Here is a 17,659-nt window from a genome sequence, read left to right on the forward strand (position 1 = left end):
CAACAGCCACACAGCCCCCGGGATCCAGCATCTAAGCAGTCACAGCGTGCAGAAGGACCGGCTGGAGAGGGCTGGGGGCGCCTGGGGGCTCTGGGGTCCTGCCCGCTGTTTCTTGGCTCCACTGCTCTCCACGGCAGGGAAAGGTGGGCGGCACACTTGTGTGAAGGTTTTTGCCAGACTTTATTTTCTCAAAAGTATATGTGCAGCCTCAGACTGTGAAATGAAAAAAGTGTGTGTGTGTCTCCGTGCCTGTCTGTGTGTGTGTGGGTGCAGAAAAAGCCTGCGATCATTAGCTAACAAAATGGAGGCCCTGTTATTACAGGCAATTTTCTTTTCTGTTTATCTGTATTTTCTATCATGCACACGAATGACTTTCGTAATTTAACATTTCTTTCCTCTTCTCCCAATGGGAAGAACCATGCTGGCAGCTCCCCTATCCCAGGTGGACAGAAACCACCCCCAATCGCCAGCCAAGGTGGGGACCCAGCCCCAGCTCTTGCCCCCAGAAGGGGTCTGCAGCCCGTACCTTGTGTGTTTCTGGAAGCCGATCTCCCGCGGCGTGGAGAGGGGCAGGATGACCATCGCGCAGAGCAGGGTCAGGGTGAAGCGTTCGTCGGTGTACCAGGGCTGGGGGGCTGGCGGGGCGCCGGGCAGGAGGAAATCCCACACTGCGGGGAGGGAGGGAAGGAGAGGCAGCGAGCCCCGAGAGCCCGCCCCAGGGTGACCCCATTATTAGATGGCCCGAGTGGAGGAGGGGAATTAGGGCGGGGCTGAGCTAGCTGCTTCTGCTCCACATCACACAGGCTGCGGGCCCTTGGGGATCTGCCACCTGAGCCTGAAACCTTCCCCAAATGACAGATCCTAGGAATCCTTCTCAACCTCAAAATCTTACTCAACTCCACACTACCTTAGACCCCCCTCAACACTGCACCCCTTCAGAAACCTCCTGAAAGCAGAAGCCACCCACCTTCTTCTCAACACAACAGCCCCTAGAATCCCTCTCACACAGTAGCCCTCAGGGTCCACCTAAGTCACAACACCTCAGAACCTTCCCAACATGGCAGTCCCTCAGAATCCTTCCAAACACCGAAGGCCCTCAATATCCTTCCCAACAAGGCAGCAACTCAGAATCCTCCTCAACACGGCAGCTCTTCAAAATCATTTTCATCATAGCAGCCCTCAGAATCATCCTCAACACAGCAGCATCTCAGAATTCTTACTAACATGGCATGCTTCAGAATCATTCTTAGCACAACAGCCCCTCAGACCCTTCCCATCACAGCAGGCTCCCACAATCCTTAACATGGAGCACCTCCAAAACGTACTCAACACAATACTACCTCAAATACTCTTCAACCCTGAACCCTCTCCGAATCCTTCTCAACATAGCAGCCCCTAAGATTCTTTAAAACACAGAGGCCATCAGAATCTGTCTCACCACGCAGCTCTTCTGATACTTCTTAACGTGGCAGCCCCGAAGATACTTCTCAACACAAGAGCCCTCAGAATCCTTCTGACGCAGCAGCCACCCAGAATTCTCAACACAACAATCCCTAAGATCTTCTGAAAATGACAGCCCCTCAGAATCCATCTAAACACAGCAGCCCCTAAGAATCCTTCCCAACACAGGAGGCCCTCAGATCCTTCTCAACTTGTAATCCACGCATACTCCTCAACACAGCAGCACTTCAGAGTTCTTACCAACAAGGCATGCCTCAGAATCATTCTCAACACAACAGCCCCTCAGGTCCTTCCCAACACAGCAAGTCCTCAGAATCCCTGTCAACATGGAACACCTCAAAATCTTACTCAACATGACACTATCTCAGAATCCTCCTGAACACCACAGCCCCTCAGATTCTTGACAACACAAAAGCCTTCAGAAACCTTTTGACATGGCCGCCATTCAGAATTGTTCCCACCACTGCAGCTGCTAAGATTCTTCCTAACATGGCGACACCTACTATTCTTCTCAGCACTGAGGCTCTCACAATCCTTCTCACACAGCAGGCCTTGGGAATCCTTCCCAACATGGCAACCCTTCAGGATCCTTCTCAACAGGACAACCACTCAGAATCTTCTCAACACAGCAGCTTCTGAGAATCCTCCAAAACTCGGCGGCCCCCAAAATTCTTCTCAATATGGAGGCCCTCAGAATCCCCACCAACACTACAGCACCTCAGAATCCTTCTCAACACAGTAGCCCCTCAGAACTCTTCCCAAACAGGTAGTACCTCAGAATCCGCAACACAGCAGCACATAGATCCTTCTCAGAATGGGGGCATCTGAGATCCTTTGCAAAATAGCTGCCCCTCAAAACCCTCATCAACTTGGCAGTTGCTCAAGGATCTGTCTAAATACTCCAGCCTCTCAAAAATCCTTAACATGCCAGCACCTCAGATCCTTCCTAACATGGCAGCCTCTCAGAATTCTTCTAAACACAGCAGCCCCTCAGATCCTTCCCAACACATCGGCTTCTGAGAATCCGCCAACACAGGGCAGTCCCAGATTTCTCCCAACAAAGAGGCTCTCAGATCTCCCCAGCATAACAGCTCCTAAGATTCTTCTCAACACTAAGATACTTAAAATCCTTCTGACAGGGAAGCCCCTCAGAATCCTCCTCAGCACAGCAGCATCTCAGAATCTTTCAAACATAGGACCCCCTGAAAATCCTTCAAAGCAAGGCAGCCTATAAGATACTTCTCAACACAGAGGGCCTCTGAATATGGCAGCTCCTCAGAATTCTTCCCAACATAACAGCCCCTCAGAATCTTCCTCAAAACTACAGGCCTTCAAAATGCTTACCAACATGGCATCCACTTACAAACTTTCCCAACACACATGCCTCAGAATCATTCTCAACACAAAAGCTCCACAGATCCTTCCCAACACAACAGACCCTCAGAATCCTTCTCAACATGGAACAGCTCAAAATCTTATTCAGCTCAATACTACCTCAGAATCCTCCTTAACCCTCAGCCCCTCAGAATCCTTCTGAACACAGAAGCCCACCAGATTCTTCTTAAAACCACAGCCTCTATAATTCTCACATGGTAGCCCTCAAGATCCATCTAAACCACAGTACCTCAAAACCTTGCCAACATGGCAGCCCCACAGAATGCTTCCAAACACTGCAAACCCTCAGTATCCTTCTCAACATGGCAGCCCCTTCAAAATCATTTTTAACATGGCAGCACCTCTGAATCCTTCTGAACACAGCAACGCTCAGATCCTTCTCAACACGGCAGCAAGTGAGAATCCTCTAAAGTATGGCAGCCCCTAAGTTTCTTTTCAACACTGAGGCCTGTAGAATCCATGTGAACACGGTAGCCCCTTAGAATGCTTCCCAACACAATGGCACCTCAGAATCCTTTTCAGGATGGCAGCACCACAATCCTCTTCAACACAGGATGTTTGTGCTTAGTCATTCAGTCATGTCTGACTCTTTGCGACCCTTCAGACGTAGCCCACCAGGCTTCTCTGTCCTTGGGATTCTTCAGACAAGAATACTGGGGTGGGATGCCAATTCCTTCTCCACACAGTAGTCTCTCAAACTCTTCTCAACACAGTAGCTCTTCAGATTCTTCTAAACACAGCACCCTCAGAATCCTTCCAGATACTGAGGCCCTCAGAATACTTCTCAACAAGGTAGCAGCTCAAAATCCTCCTCAACATGGTAGCTGCTCAATATCATTTTCAACATGGCAGCCTCTCAAGATCTTCTGAACATAGCAGCCCTCCTATCCTTTTCAACACAGCAGCCCCTGAGAATCCTCCAAAGGATGGCAGCTTCTAAGATTCTTCTCAACATTTTGAGGCTGCCAGAATCCTTCTAAACACAGCAGCCACTGAGAATTCTTCTCAATAATGCAGCACTTCAGAATCTTCCTCAACAGGACAGGCAGGTACAATCCTTCTCAACTTGGCAGCCCCTCAGATCCTCCACAACAGAACAGCTTCTGAGAATGCTGCTCAACACACATCCCTCAGGATACTTTGCAACTTGGCAGGCCATCAGAATCCTTCTTAATACAACACCTCCCAGATCCTTTCCCAATACAGCTGCCCCTCAGAATCCTCATTGACATGAAAGCTCCTCAAAATCCTTCTGAACACAGCAGCCCCTAAGAATCCTTCCTAACACGGAGCAGCCCCTCAGATCATTCTCAACACGTAATCCAGTCAGATCCTCCTCAACACAGCAGCACCTCGGAATGCCTACCAACAAAACATACCTCAGAATCATTGTCAACACAACAGCCACTCATATCCTTTCCAATGCAGCAGGCTCTCAGCATCATTTACAACAGAGAGCACCTTAAAATCTTACTCAACATGACACTACCTCAGAATCCTCCTAAATACAGCAGCCCGTCAGATTCTTCACACCACAAAAGCCCTCAGAATCTTTTTGACTTGGCAGCCTTTCAGAATAATTCTCACCACCACAGCTGCTAAGATTCTTCCCAACATGGCAGCCCCTAAAATTCTTCTCAATACTGAGGCCCCTCAGAATCCTTCTGACAAAGCAATCCATGAGGAAGTCCTTCAGGATCCTTCTCAATGGGACAGCCACTCAAAATCCTTCTCAACATCACATCTCCTCAGATCCTTCCCAATATGGCAGCCCACAGAATCCTTCCAAATACTACAGCCATTGAGTGTCCTTCTCAACACATCAGCCCATCAGAATCTTCTCAACACAGCAGCTTCTGAGAATCCTTTAAAGCACAGCAGCCCTGAAAAATTCTTCTCAACAGAGAGGCCCTCAGAATACTCCCCAACACCATAACTTCTCAGAATCCTTCTCAACACAGCAGTCCTTCAGAACTCTTCCCAAACAGGTAATTCCTCAGAATCCTTCCCATCACAGCAGCTCCTCAGAAACTACTCTACGCAGCAGTCCCTCACTTCCTTCCCTAAGAGCAGCCATTCAGAATCCTCAACACAACCACCTGTCAAAATCATTTTCAACATGGCAGCACCTCAGACCCTTCCGAATGCTGTAGCCCTGCAGCAGCCTTCTGAACACAGAAATTAAAACCATCAGAACATCTCTACATGGCAGCCCCTAACATTCTTCTCAACATGGAAGCCCTCAGAATCCTTTCCAACACATAGCTCTTCACAAGCCTTTCCAACATGGCAACCCCTCAGGATCCTTCCCAACACACAGCCCCTCAAAATCATTTTCAACATGGCAGCCCCTCACAATCCTTTTGAACAAAGCAGCTCCTCCGATCCTTCTCAACATGGCAGCCTGTGAGAATCCTCTAAAGTACAGCACCCACTAAGATTCTTTTCAGCACTGCAGGCTCTCAGAACACTGAACAAGACAGCAGCTCAGAATCCCCCTTAATATGCAGCCCCTTAAAATCATTTTCAACATGGCAGAATTTCAGAATCTTCTGAATACAGCAGTCCTCATATCCTTCTGAGAATTCTCTAAAGGATGGCAGCCTCTAAGAGCCCTCTTAACACGGAGGCCCCCCGAATCCTTCTGAACATGGCAACTCATTACAATCATTCTAAACATGGCAGAATCTCAGAGTCATCTCAATAAGACAGAACCTCAGAATCCTCCTCAACACAGCAGCCACACAGAATACTTCTCAGCCCAGCAGCCCCAAATCCTTCTCAACATGGCAGCCCTTCACATCCTTCCAACACAGCAGCCACTTAGATTTCTTCTCAATAAGGCAGCACCTCAGAATCCTCCTCAATATGGCAACTCTTCAGAATCCACCTCAACACTGCATCCCCTCAGAATCCTCTAGAACAGCCCCTCATATCCTTCCCAGTGAGGCAGCTACTCAGAATCCTCAGCACAGCAGCCCCTCAGAATCCTTCTTAACACAGCAACTCCACAGAACATTTTCAATGTGGCAGCCCCTCAGAATTCTTATCAATATGGCAGCCCCTCAGAATCCTGTTCAACATGGCAGCACCTCACAATGCTTACCAACACAACCAGGTCTCAGATCCCTCCCAACACAGCAACCTCTAAGAATCTTCAAAACATGGAGGCTCAGAGAATCCTTCTCAACAGATTAGCCCCACCTCAACATGGCAGCACATGAGATTCTTATCAACACAAAAGCCCTCACAATCTTTTTCACACAGTAGCCACTCAGAATGCTCATCATGACAGCAGATCAGAATGCTGCTCAACATAGCAGCCCTTCAGGATTATTTTCTATATAGCAGCACCTCAGAATCCTTCGCCAAACTGCAGGTCCTTAGAATCTTTCCCAACACAGCAGTCCCTCAGAATCCTTCTCAACGTGGCAGCTCCTAAGAACTCATCAACACAGAAATCCTCACAATCCATTTGACACAGTGGGTCCCTTACATCCTTCCAAACACAGTAGAAACTCAGAAAAACCTTTTCAACAAGGCAGCACTTCAGATCCTTCCCAATGCTGCAACCCCTCAGAATCATTCTGAACAGAAGTCCCCCAGATTCTTCTCAACAGCATTCCCACCCCTCAGAATCATTCTGAACAGAAGTCCCCCAGATTCTTCTCAACAGCATTCCCAAATATTCTGCTCCACATGGAGACTCTAATAATCTTTCTTAACACAGCAGCCCCTAAGATTATTCTAAACACAGAGGCCATCAGAATCCATCTCGCCAGGTAGCCTGTTTGTTACTTCTTTTTTTTTTTTTTTAAATTTTTATTTATTTATTTATTTTTTTTGTCATACATTGATATGAATCAGCCATAGATTTACACATATTCCCCATCCCGATCCACCCCCCACCTCGTTTGTTACTTCTTAAGATGGTAACCCCTAAGATACTTCTCAAAATAAAAGCCCTCAGAAACCTGACATGGCAGCCTATCAGAATCCTTCCCAACGTGGGAGCCACTCAGAATTCTCATCAACACAGCAGTGGCTAAGATTCTTCCCAACATGGCAGCCCCTAGAATTCTCCTCAAAATGACAGCCCACAGGAATCCACCTAAACGCAGCAGCCCCTAAGAATCCTTCCCAACACACAGGCCCTCAAAATCTACTCAATGTGACACTATCTCAGAAGAGCCCTTAACACCGCAGCCTCTCTAATTCTTCATAACTCAAAAGCCCTCAGAATCCTTTTGACATGGCAGCCCTTCAGAATCATTCCCACCACTGCAGCAGCTAAGATTATTCCCATCATGGCAGCGTCTAAGATTCTTCTCAACACTGAGGCCCTCAGAATCCTTCTGACACAGCAACCCACGAGAATCCTTCCCAACACAGCAGTCCCCTCAGGGTCCTTCTCAAAGGACAGTCACTCAGACCCTTATCAACACCACGTCTACTCAGATCCTTCACAATATGGCAGCCCCACAGAATCTTTTCAAACACTACAGGTCCTCAGTGTCCTTCTCAACACAATAGCTTCTGAGAATCCTCCAAAACACAGCAACCCCTAAAATTCTTCTGAACATGGCGATAGTCAGAATCCTCCTCAACATGGCAGCCCATCAGAACTCTTCCCAAACAGGCCATGCCTCAGAAACTGTCCCAACACAGCAGCACATAATCTTTCTCAGTATGGTAGCATCTGAGATCCTTTGCATCTTTAATAATTGGGCTTCCTTCATAGCTCAGTCGGTAAAGAATCTGCCTGCAATGCAGGAGACCCAGGTTTGACTCCTGGGTCGGGAAGATCCCCTGGAGAAGGAAATGGCAACCCACTTCAGTATTCTTGCCTGGAGAATCCCATGAACAGAGGAGCCTGGCAGGCTATAGTCCATGGGGTCACAAGAGTCGGACGTGACTCAGTGACTAAACCACCACCAGCACCACTCAAAACCCTCATCAATTCAGCAGCCTCTCAAGGATCCATCTGAACACCGGAGCCCCTCAAAATCCTTCTGAATATTGTAGCACCTAGATCCTCCTCTACACCACAGCTCTTGAGAATCCTCCAAAACACAGCACCTCCTGATTCTTCTCAACATCGAGGCCCTCAATATACTTCCAGCATGGCAGCTCCTACAATTCTTCTCATCATGGAGCCCCTAGAATCATTCTCACATGGTAGCCCCTCAGATCCTCCTCAAAATGGCAGCCCCTCAGAATCCTTCCCAAATGGTAGTTGCTAACATTCTTCTCAATACTATATCCCTTGAGAGTTGTTCCCAATGAGGTAGCCCCTCAGGTCCTTCTGAACACTGCAGGCCCTCAGAATCCTTCTCAACAAGGCAGCACCTTAGATCCTCAACATCAAGCCTTCCCAAATTCTTCTCAATGTGGTGGACCCTCAAATCTTTTTCAACACAGCAGCCTCTCAGAATTCTTACTAACAACATCTGCTCACAATCCTTCCCAACACACATGCCTCAGGATCATTCTCAACACAACAACTTCACCGATTCTTCCCAACACAACAGGTCCTTGGAATCCTTTTTAACATGGAGGATCTCAAAATCTTACTCAAACTGACTTACTCCACTGCCTCAGATCCTCCTCAACACTGAAGCCCCTCAGAATCCTTTTGAACACAGAAGTCACCCACATCCTTCTCAACACAAATGCCCCTAGAATCCTTCTTACACAGTAGGCCTCAGGATACATCTAAACCACAGCATTATAAAACCTTCCCAACATGCCAGTCCCATGAAATCCTTCCCAACACTGCAGGCCCTCGGTATCCTTCTCAACAAGGCAGCACCTCAGAATCCTCCTTAACACAGCAGGTCTTCAGAATAATTTTCTTTATAGAAGCCCTCAGAATCCTTCCCAACCCAGCAGCCCCACAAAATCTTCTCAATATGGCAACCCCTCACTTCCTTCCCAAAGATCAGCCATTCAGAATCCTCAACACAGCAGCCCTTCAAAATCATCTTCAACATGGCAGCACCACAGATGCTTCCCAATGCTATCACCCTTCAGCAGCCTTCTGAACACAGAAGCCCCTCAGAACCATCACAAGGTAGACCCTAAGATTCTTCTCAACACAGAGGCCCTCACAATCCTTCTGATATGGCACCCTCTCAGGATTCTACTCAACACAGCAGTCCCTCATAATAATTTTCAACATGGCAGCCCCTCTGAATCCTTCTGAACACAGCAACTCCTCAAATCCTTCTCAACATGGCAGACCCTTAGTATCCTCTAAAGCATAGCAGCTCCTAAGATTCTTTTCAACACTCAGGTCCCTCATAATCCTTGTGAACACTGCAGCCCCTTAGAATCCTTTGCAACACTGTGGTACCTCAGAACCTTCTCAATACGGCAGCAGCACAAATCATCCCAAACATAGTCCCTTAAATCCTTCTCAACATGGCAGCCCCTACGATTCTGCTCTACATGGAGGCACTAAGAATCCTTCCCGAGAAAGCAACCCCTCAGAATACATCTAAACAAAGCACCTCTCAGAATTCTTTCAACACAACTACTCCTCAGATCCTTCTCAATACAGCAGCCCCCAACAATCTTCTAAACAAAGATCCATCTCAAAAGGCACTCTTTCTAATCTTCCTCAACATGGCAGCCCCTAAGATGCTTCTTAACACTCAGAATTAAGCATTCTTAAGCCCTCAGCAAAAACAAGACCGGGAGCTGACTGTGGCTCAGATTATGAACTCCTTATTGCCAAATTCAGACTTAAATTGAAGAAAGTAGGGAAAACCACTAGACCATTCAGGTATGACCTAAATCAAATCCCTTATGACTATACAGCAGAAGTGAGAAATAGATTTAAGGGACTAGATCTGCTAGACAGTGTGCCTAAGAACTATGGATGGAGGTTTGTGACATTGTACAGGAGACCGGGATCAAGAACATCCGCATGGAAAAGAAATGAAAAAAGGCAAAATGGTTGTCTCAGGAGACCTTACAAATAGCTGTGAAAAGAAGAGAAGCAAAAAGCAAAGGAGAAAAGGAAAGATATTCCCATTTGAATGCAGAGTTCCAAAGAATAGCAAGGAGAGATAAGAAAGCCTTCCTCAGGGATCAATGCAAAGAAATAGAGGAAAACAACCAAATGGGAAAGACTAGAGATCTCTTCAAGAAAATCAGAGATACCAAGGGAACATTTCATGCAAAGATGGGTTCGATAAAGGACAGAAATGGCAGGGACCTAACAGAAGCAGAAGATATTAAGAGGTGGCAAGAATACACAGAAGAACTGTACAAAAAAGATCTTCATGACCCGGATAATCACGACGGTATGATCACTCACCTACAGCCAGATATCCTGGAATGTGAAGTCAAGTGGGCCTTAGAAAGCATCACTACGAACAAAGTTAGTGGAGGTGATGGAATTTCAGTTGAGCTATTTCAAATCCTAAAAGATGATGCTGTGAAAGTGCTACATTCAATATGCCAGCAAATTTGGAAAACTCAGCAGTGGCCACAGAACTGGAAAAGGTCAGTTTTCATTCCAGTCCCAAAGAAAGGCAATCCCAAAGAATGCTCAAACTACTGCACAATTGCACTCATCTCACATGCTAGTAAAGTAATGCTCAAAATTCTCCAAGCCAGGCTTCAGTAATACGTGAACCTTGAGCTTCCAGATGTTCAAGCTGGTTTTAGAAAAGGCAGAGGAACCAGAGATCAAATTGCCAACATCCACTGGATCACTGAAAAAGTAAGAGAGAAAAACATCTATTTCTGCTTTATTGACTATGCCAAAGCCTTTGACTGTGTGGATCACAACAAACTGTGGAAAACTCTGAAAGAGATGGGATTACCAAACTACCTGACCTGCCTCTTGAGAAACCTGTATGCAGGTCAGGAAGCAACAGTTAGAACTGGACATGGAACAACAGACTGCTTCCAAATAGGAAAAGGAGTACATCAAGGCTGTATATTGTCACCCTGCTTATTTAACTTATATGCAGAGTACATCATGAGAAACACTGGGCTCGAAGAAGCACAAGCTGGAATCAAGATTGCCGGAGAAATATCAATAACATCAGATATGCAGATGACACCACCCTTATGGCAGAAAGTGAAGAGGACCTAAAAAGCCTCTTGATGAAAGTGAAAGAGGAGAGTGAAAAAGTTCATTTAAAGCTCAACATTCAGAAAACTAAGATCATGACATCTGGTCCCATCACTTCATGGGAAATAGAAGGGGAAACTGGAAACAGTGTTAGACTTTATTTTGGGGGCTCCAAAATCACTGTAGATGGTGACTGCAGCCATGAAATTAAAAGACACTTACTCCTTGGAAAGAAAGTTATGACCAACCTAGATAGCATTTTAAAAAGCAGAGACATTACTTTGCCAACAAAAGTTCGTCTAGTCAAAGCTATGGTTTTTCCAGGAGTCATGTATGGATGTGAGAGTTGGAGTCTAAAGAAAGCTGAGCACTGAAGAATTGATGCTTTTGAACTGTGGTGTTGGAGGAGACTCTTGAGAGTCCCTTGGACTGCAAGGAGATCCAACCAGTCCATCCTAAAGAAGATCAGTCCTGGGTGTTCACTGGAGGGACTGATGCTGAAGCTGAAACTCCAATAGGTTAACCACCTGATGTGAAGAGTTGACTCATTGGAAAAGACCCTGATGCTGGGAGGGATTGGGAGCAGGAGGAGAAGGGGACGACAGAGGATGAGATGGTTGGATGGCATCACCAACTCGATGGACATGAGTTTGAGTAAACTCCGGGAGTTGGTGATGGACAGGGAGGCCTGGCATGCTGTGATTCATGGGGTCACAAAGAGTTGGACACAACTGAGCGACTTAACTGAACTGAACTGAAGCCCTCAGAATCCCTCCCAACATGGCAGCCACTCAAATCCTTCTCAACATGTAATTCCCTCAGAATCCTCCTCAACCCAATAGCACCTCAGAATTCCTACCAACATGGCATCCACTCACAAACCTTACCAACATGGCATGCCTAAGAATCATTCTCAACACAACAGCCACTCAGATTCTTCCCAACACAGCAGGCCCTCAGAATCCTTCTCAATGTGAAGCACCTCAAAATCTTACTCAACATGACAGTACCTCAGCATCCTTCTTAACACCACAGCCCCTCAGATTCTTCACAACATGACAGCCCCTAAGATTCTTCTCAACACTGAGGCCCTCAAAATCCTTCCTTCCACCACAGGAAACCGTGAAAATCCAACCCATGAGGAAGCCCCACAGGATTCTTTTCATCAGGACAACCACTCAGAATCCTTCTTAATCACATCACCTCAGAATCTTCCCAATATGGCAGCCCCACAGAATCCTTCTGAAAACTACAGGTCCGCAGTGTCCTTCTCAACAAGGCAGCCCCTCAGAATCATCTCAACACAGCAGCTTCTGAGAATCCTCAGAAACACGGCAGCCCCTAAAATTATTCTCAACACAGAGGCCCTCAGAATCCTACCCAATATCACAGTCACTCAGATACCTTCTTAACACAGCAGCCCCTCAAAACTCTTCCCAAACAGGCAGTTCCACAGAACCTATCCAACATAGCAGTCACAGAGCCTTCTCAACATGGCATCTTCTCAGAATCTTCCTCTACACGGAAGCACCTAGATCCTTCTCAGCATGGCAGCAGCTGAGATCCTTTGCAAAACAGCTGTCCCTTAAAACCCTCATCAACTTAGGAGCTCCTCAAGGATCCATCTAAATAATCTGGCCCCTCAAAATCCTTCTCAACATGGCAGTACCTCAGGTCCTTCCTAATATGGTAGCCCCTCAATGACACTACATCAGATCTTTCTCAACACAGCAGCTGCTCAGAACCCTTCTCAACATTGCAGCACCTCAGAATTCTTCAACACCACAGCATCTCAGAACTCTTCTCATACAGGCAGTTCCTCAGGATCCATCCCAACACAGCAGCCCACAGATCCTTCTCAACATGGCATCCTCTTAGAATCCTCCTCTGCACAGAGGCACCTAGATCCTTTTCAACATGGTAGCACCCCAGATCCTTCTTGATATGACAGCCCTTCAGATCCTCTGCCACACAGAAGCTTCTCAGAATGCTGCTCACCACATATCCCTCAGAATACTTTGCAACAAGCAGTCCTCAGAACCCCTCTTAATACACCTCTCAGATATTTCCTCAATAGAGCAGCCCCTCAGAATTCTTCTCAACACAGCAGGCGCACAATATCCTTGTCAACATGACAGCCCCTGAACGTGGAGGTCCTCAGAATCCACCTCACACAGTAACCCCCCAGAATCCTCCTCAAAATGTAAGCCCCTCACAATCCTTCTGGACACAGCAGCCCCTAAGAATCCTTCCTAACATGGCAGTGCCTCAGAGCCTCCTCAATACAGTAGCACCTCAGAATGCTTACCAACATGCCATGCCTCAGAATTATTCTCAACAAAACAGCCCATGAGATACTTTCCAATACAGCCCTCAGAATCCTTCTCAACATGGAGCACCTGAAAAACATACTCAACAGGACACTACCTGTTCTCCTTAAAGCTACCCTCAGAATTCCTTCTAAACACGGCAGCCCCTAAGATTCTCACAACCCTTGTGACACAGCAGGCGCCTCACATCCAGAAACTCAGCAGAAACTCAGAAACCTTCTCAACAAGGCAGCACTTCAGATCCCTCCCAATGCTGCAGCCCCTCAGAATCATTCTGAACACAGAAGTCCCCCAGATTCTTTACAACAAGCAGCCCTGAAGGTTCTGCTCCACATGGAGGCTTTAAGAATCCTTCTCAACACAGCAGGCCCTCAGAATCCTTCTCAACAACGAGCACCTCAAAATCTTACTCATCGTGATACTATCTCAGAATCGTCCTCAACACCATAGCCCCTCAGATTCTTGACAACACAAAGGCCCTCAGAATCCTTCTGACATGGCAGTCCTTTCAGAATCGTTCCCACCACTGCAACTGCTAAGATTCCTCCCAACGTGGCAGCCCCTAAGATTCTTCTCAACACTGAGGCCCTCAGAATCCTTCTGACATGACAACCCATGAGAATCCTTCCCAATGTGGCAGCCCCCCTTAGGATCCTTCTCAACAGTACAGCCATTCAGAATCCTTGTCAACACCACATCTACTCAGATCCTTCACAATATGGAAGCTCCACAGAATTCTTTCAAACACTATAGGCCCTCAGGATCCTTCTCAATAAGTAGCTTCTGAGAATCCTCCAAAACATGGCAACCCCTAAAATTCTTCTGAACACAGAGAAGTTCAGAAGAATTCCCTTGGAGTCCTTCCCAACACCTCGGCACCACAGAATCCTCCTCAATGAGGCAGACCCTCAAAACTCTTCCCAAACAGGCTGTGCCTCAGAATTTGTCCTAACACAGCAGCACACAAATCTTTCTCAGTATGGTAGCATCTGAGATCCTTTGAAGAACAGCTGCTCCTCAAAACTCTCATCAATTCAGCAGCCTCTCAAGGATCCATTTAACAAACACCCCAGTCCCTGAAAATCTTCTCAACATGGCAGCACCTCAGATCCTTCTCTACACTATAACTCCTGCTGCTGCTGCTGCTAAGTCGCTTCAGTCGTGTCCGACTCTGTGCAACCCCATAAACGGCAGCCCACCAGGCTCCCTCCCTGGGAGTCTCCAGGCAAGAACACTGGAGTGGGTTGCCATTTCCTTCTCCATTGCATGAAAGTGAAAAGTGAAAGTGAAGTCGCTCAGTCGTGTCTGACTCTTAGCGACCCCACGGACTGTAGCCTACCAGGCTCCTCCGTCCATGGGATTTTCCAGGCAAGAGTACTGGAGTGGGTTGCCATTGCCTTCTCCCCTATAACTCCTGAGAATCCTCCAAAACACAGCACCTTCTAAGATTCTTATCAACACAGGGGCCCTCAGAATATTTCCTAGCATGGCAGTTCCTACAGTTCTTCTCAACATGGAGCCCCTAGAATCATACTCACATGGAGCCCTACAAATCCTCCTCAAAATGGCAGCCCCTCAGAACCCTTCCCAACCCACAGCTGCTAACATTCTTCTTCTCAATACTACACCCCCTGAGAACTTTTCCCAATGGGGCAGCCCCTCGGGTCCTTCTGAACACTTCAGGCCCTCAGAATCCTTCTCAACAAGGCAGCACCTTAGATCCTCCTCAATACCCAGCCCTCCCAACAGGGTGGACCCTCAGATGCTTTTCAACACAGCAGCCTCTCAGAATTCTTACTAACAGCATCTGCTCACAAACCTTCCCAACACACTTGCCTCAGAATAACTCTCAATAGCCCACAGATCATTCCCAACACAACAGGCCCTTGGAATCTCTCTAACATGGAGCATCTCAAAATTTTACTCAGAATGACACTGCTTCAGATCCTCCTCAACCCTGCAGCCCCTCAGAATCCTTCTCAACACAAAAGCCCCTAGAATCCTTCTCACACAGTAGCCTTCATCTAAACCACAGCATCTTAGAACCTTCCCAACACAGCCGTCCCATGAAATCGTTCCAAACACTGCAGACCCTCAGTATCCTTCTCAACAAGGCAGCACCTTGGAATCCTCCTTAACTTCTTAACCGCAGCTCTTCAAAATAATTTTTATCATAGAAGCCCTCAGAATTCTTCCCAACACAGCAGTCCCTCAGAATCCTCTCAGTACAGCAACCTCTCACTTCCTTCTCAAAGATCAGTCACTCAGAATTCTCAACATGGCAGCCCTTCAGGATCCTTCTCAACACAGCAGTCACTCAGAATCCTTCTCAACATGGTAGCAACACAGATCTTTTCCAGTGCTATAGCCCTTCAGCAGCCTTCTGAACACAGAAGCCCCTCAGAACCATCACGTAGATCCTAAGGTTCTTCTCAACATGGAGGTACTCACAGATCTTTTCCAGTGCTATAGCCCTTCAGTAGCCTTCTGAACACAGAAGCCCCTCAGAACAACAATGTAGATCCTAAGATTCTTCTCAACATGGAGGCCCTCACAATCCTTCTGATATGGCACCCTCTCAGGATTCTACTCAACACAGCAGTCCCTCATAATCATTTTCAACATGGCAGCCCCTCTGAATCCTTGTGAACACAGTAGCCTCTCAGATCCTTCTCAACATGGCAGCAGCCCCTTAGAATCCTCTAAAGTACGGCAGCCCCTAAGATTCAATACTGAGGCCCCTCAGAATTCTTGTGAACACTGCGGCACCTCAGAATCCTTCCCAACACTGCAGCACCACAGAACTTTCTCGGTATGGCAGTACCACAAATCCTCCCCAACACAGTGGTCCCCCCAAATTCTTCTCAACACAGTAGCCCTTCAGATCCTTCTTAACACTGTACCCTCGGAATCCTTCCATACACTACAGGCCCTCAGAACACTTCTCAACAAGGCAGCAGCTTGAAATCCTCCTCAACATGACAGGCTTTCAGGATCTTCTGAACACAGTAGCCCTCCTATCCTTCTCAACACAGCAGGCCCTGAGAATCCTCCAAAAGATGGCTACCTCTAAGATCCTTATCAACATTTTGAGTTGCCTAGAATCCTTCTAAACACGACAGCCCCTTACAATCTTTTGAAACATGGCAGCACCTCAGAATCCTCAACTCAGCAGTCACACAGAATATTTCTCAATCCAGTAGCTCCCCCCAAATCCTTCCCAACACACCAGCATCTCACATCCTTCCAACACAGTAGCCACTTAGAATTCTTCTCAATAAGGCAGCACCTCAGAATCCTCCTCAACAGGACAGGCAGGCCTAATCTTTTTCAACTTGGCAGCCCCTCAGATCCTTCCCAACAGGGCAGTCCCTCAGATCCTCCACAAAAGAGCAGCTTCTCAGAATGCTGCTCAACACACATCCCTCAAAATACTTTGAAACATGGTACACTTTCAGAACCATTGTTAACACAACACTCCTCAGATCCTTTCCAATACAGCTGCCCTCAGAATCCTTCTCAACATGGAGCACCTCAAAAATTACTCAACATGACACTATCTCAGATCCTCAACCCTGCACCTTCTCAGAAGCCTTCTAAAAATAGCAGGCCCTCAAATCCTCAACATGACAGCTCACAAAATTCTTCTTAACACAGAGGTCCTTCCTCTGAATCCACCTCACAGAACAGTCCCTCAAAATTCTCAACATGGAAGCCCGTCAGAATCCTGAACAGAGCAGCACCTAAGAATTATTCCTAACACAGCAGCCCCACAGATCCTTTTCAACATGTAATCCACTCAGATCCTCAAAAAAACAGCCCTCTCAGATCCTTTCCAACTCAGCAGGTTCTGAGAATCCATCTCAATATGGAGTACCTCAAAAACTTACTCAACACAACACTGCCCAGATCCTCCTCAACCTTGCACACCCTCAAAACCCTTTTCAACATGGCAAACCCTAAGTTTCTGCTCCACAGGGAGGTACGAAGGATCTTTCTCCACACAGCAGCTCCTCAGAATACATCTAAACACAGCACCCCTCAGAATACTTCTCAACACAGCAATTCCTCATATCCTTCTCAACGCAGCAGCCCCTAAGATTCTTCTAAACACGTAAGTCATCAGAATCCATCTCACAATGCAGCCCTTCTGATCCTAAGCCCCTAAAATACTTCTCAATACAAAAGCCCTCAAAATCCTGACAAGGCAGCCCCTCAGAATCCTTCCCAAATTGCAGTTTCTAACATTCTTCTCAACACTGCAGGCCCTGAGAATCCTTCTCAACAAGGGAGCACCTCAGATCCTCCTCAGCAAGCCAGCCCTCCCAAATTCCTCTCAACATAGCAGCCCCTCAGAATGCCTCTCACGTGGCATCCCTCAGAA

The 17,659-nt window shown here is 47.0% G+C and overlaps 1 protein-coding gene across 1 annotated transcript in view; it reads right to left on the minus strand.

Moving 5' to 3' along the window:
- Positions 1-17,659, minus strand: part of SLC38A8 (solute carrier family 38 member 8) — a 39,541-nt gene that overhangs the window by 13,516 nt on the left and 8,366 nt on the right. Inside the window, exon 4 of the mRNA XM_043897440.1 lies at positions 527-668. Coding sequence (XP_043753375.1) covers positions 527-668 — 142 coding nt within the window. The remainder of the gene's footprint in view (positions 1-526; positions 669-17,659) is intronic.

The sequence above is a fragment of the Cervus elaphus genome, chromosome 4 (genome assembly GCF_910594005.1).
Source record: "Cervus elaphus chromosome 4, mCerEla1.1, whole genome shotgun sequence".
Lineage (NCBI taxonomy): Eukaryota > Metazoa > Chordata > Mammalia > Artiodactyla > Cervidae > Cervus > Cervus elaphus.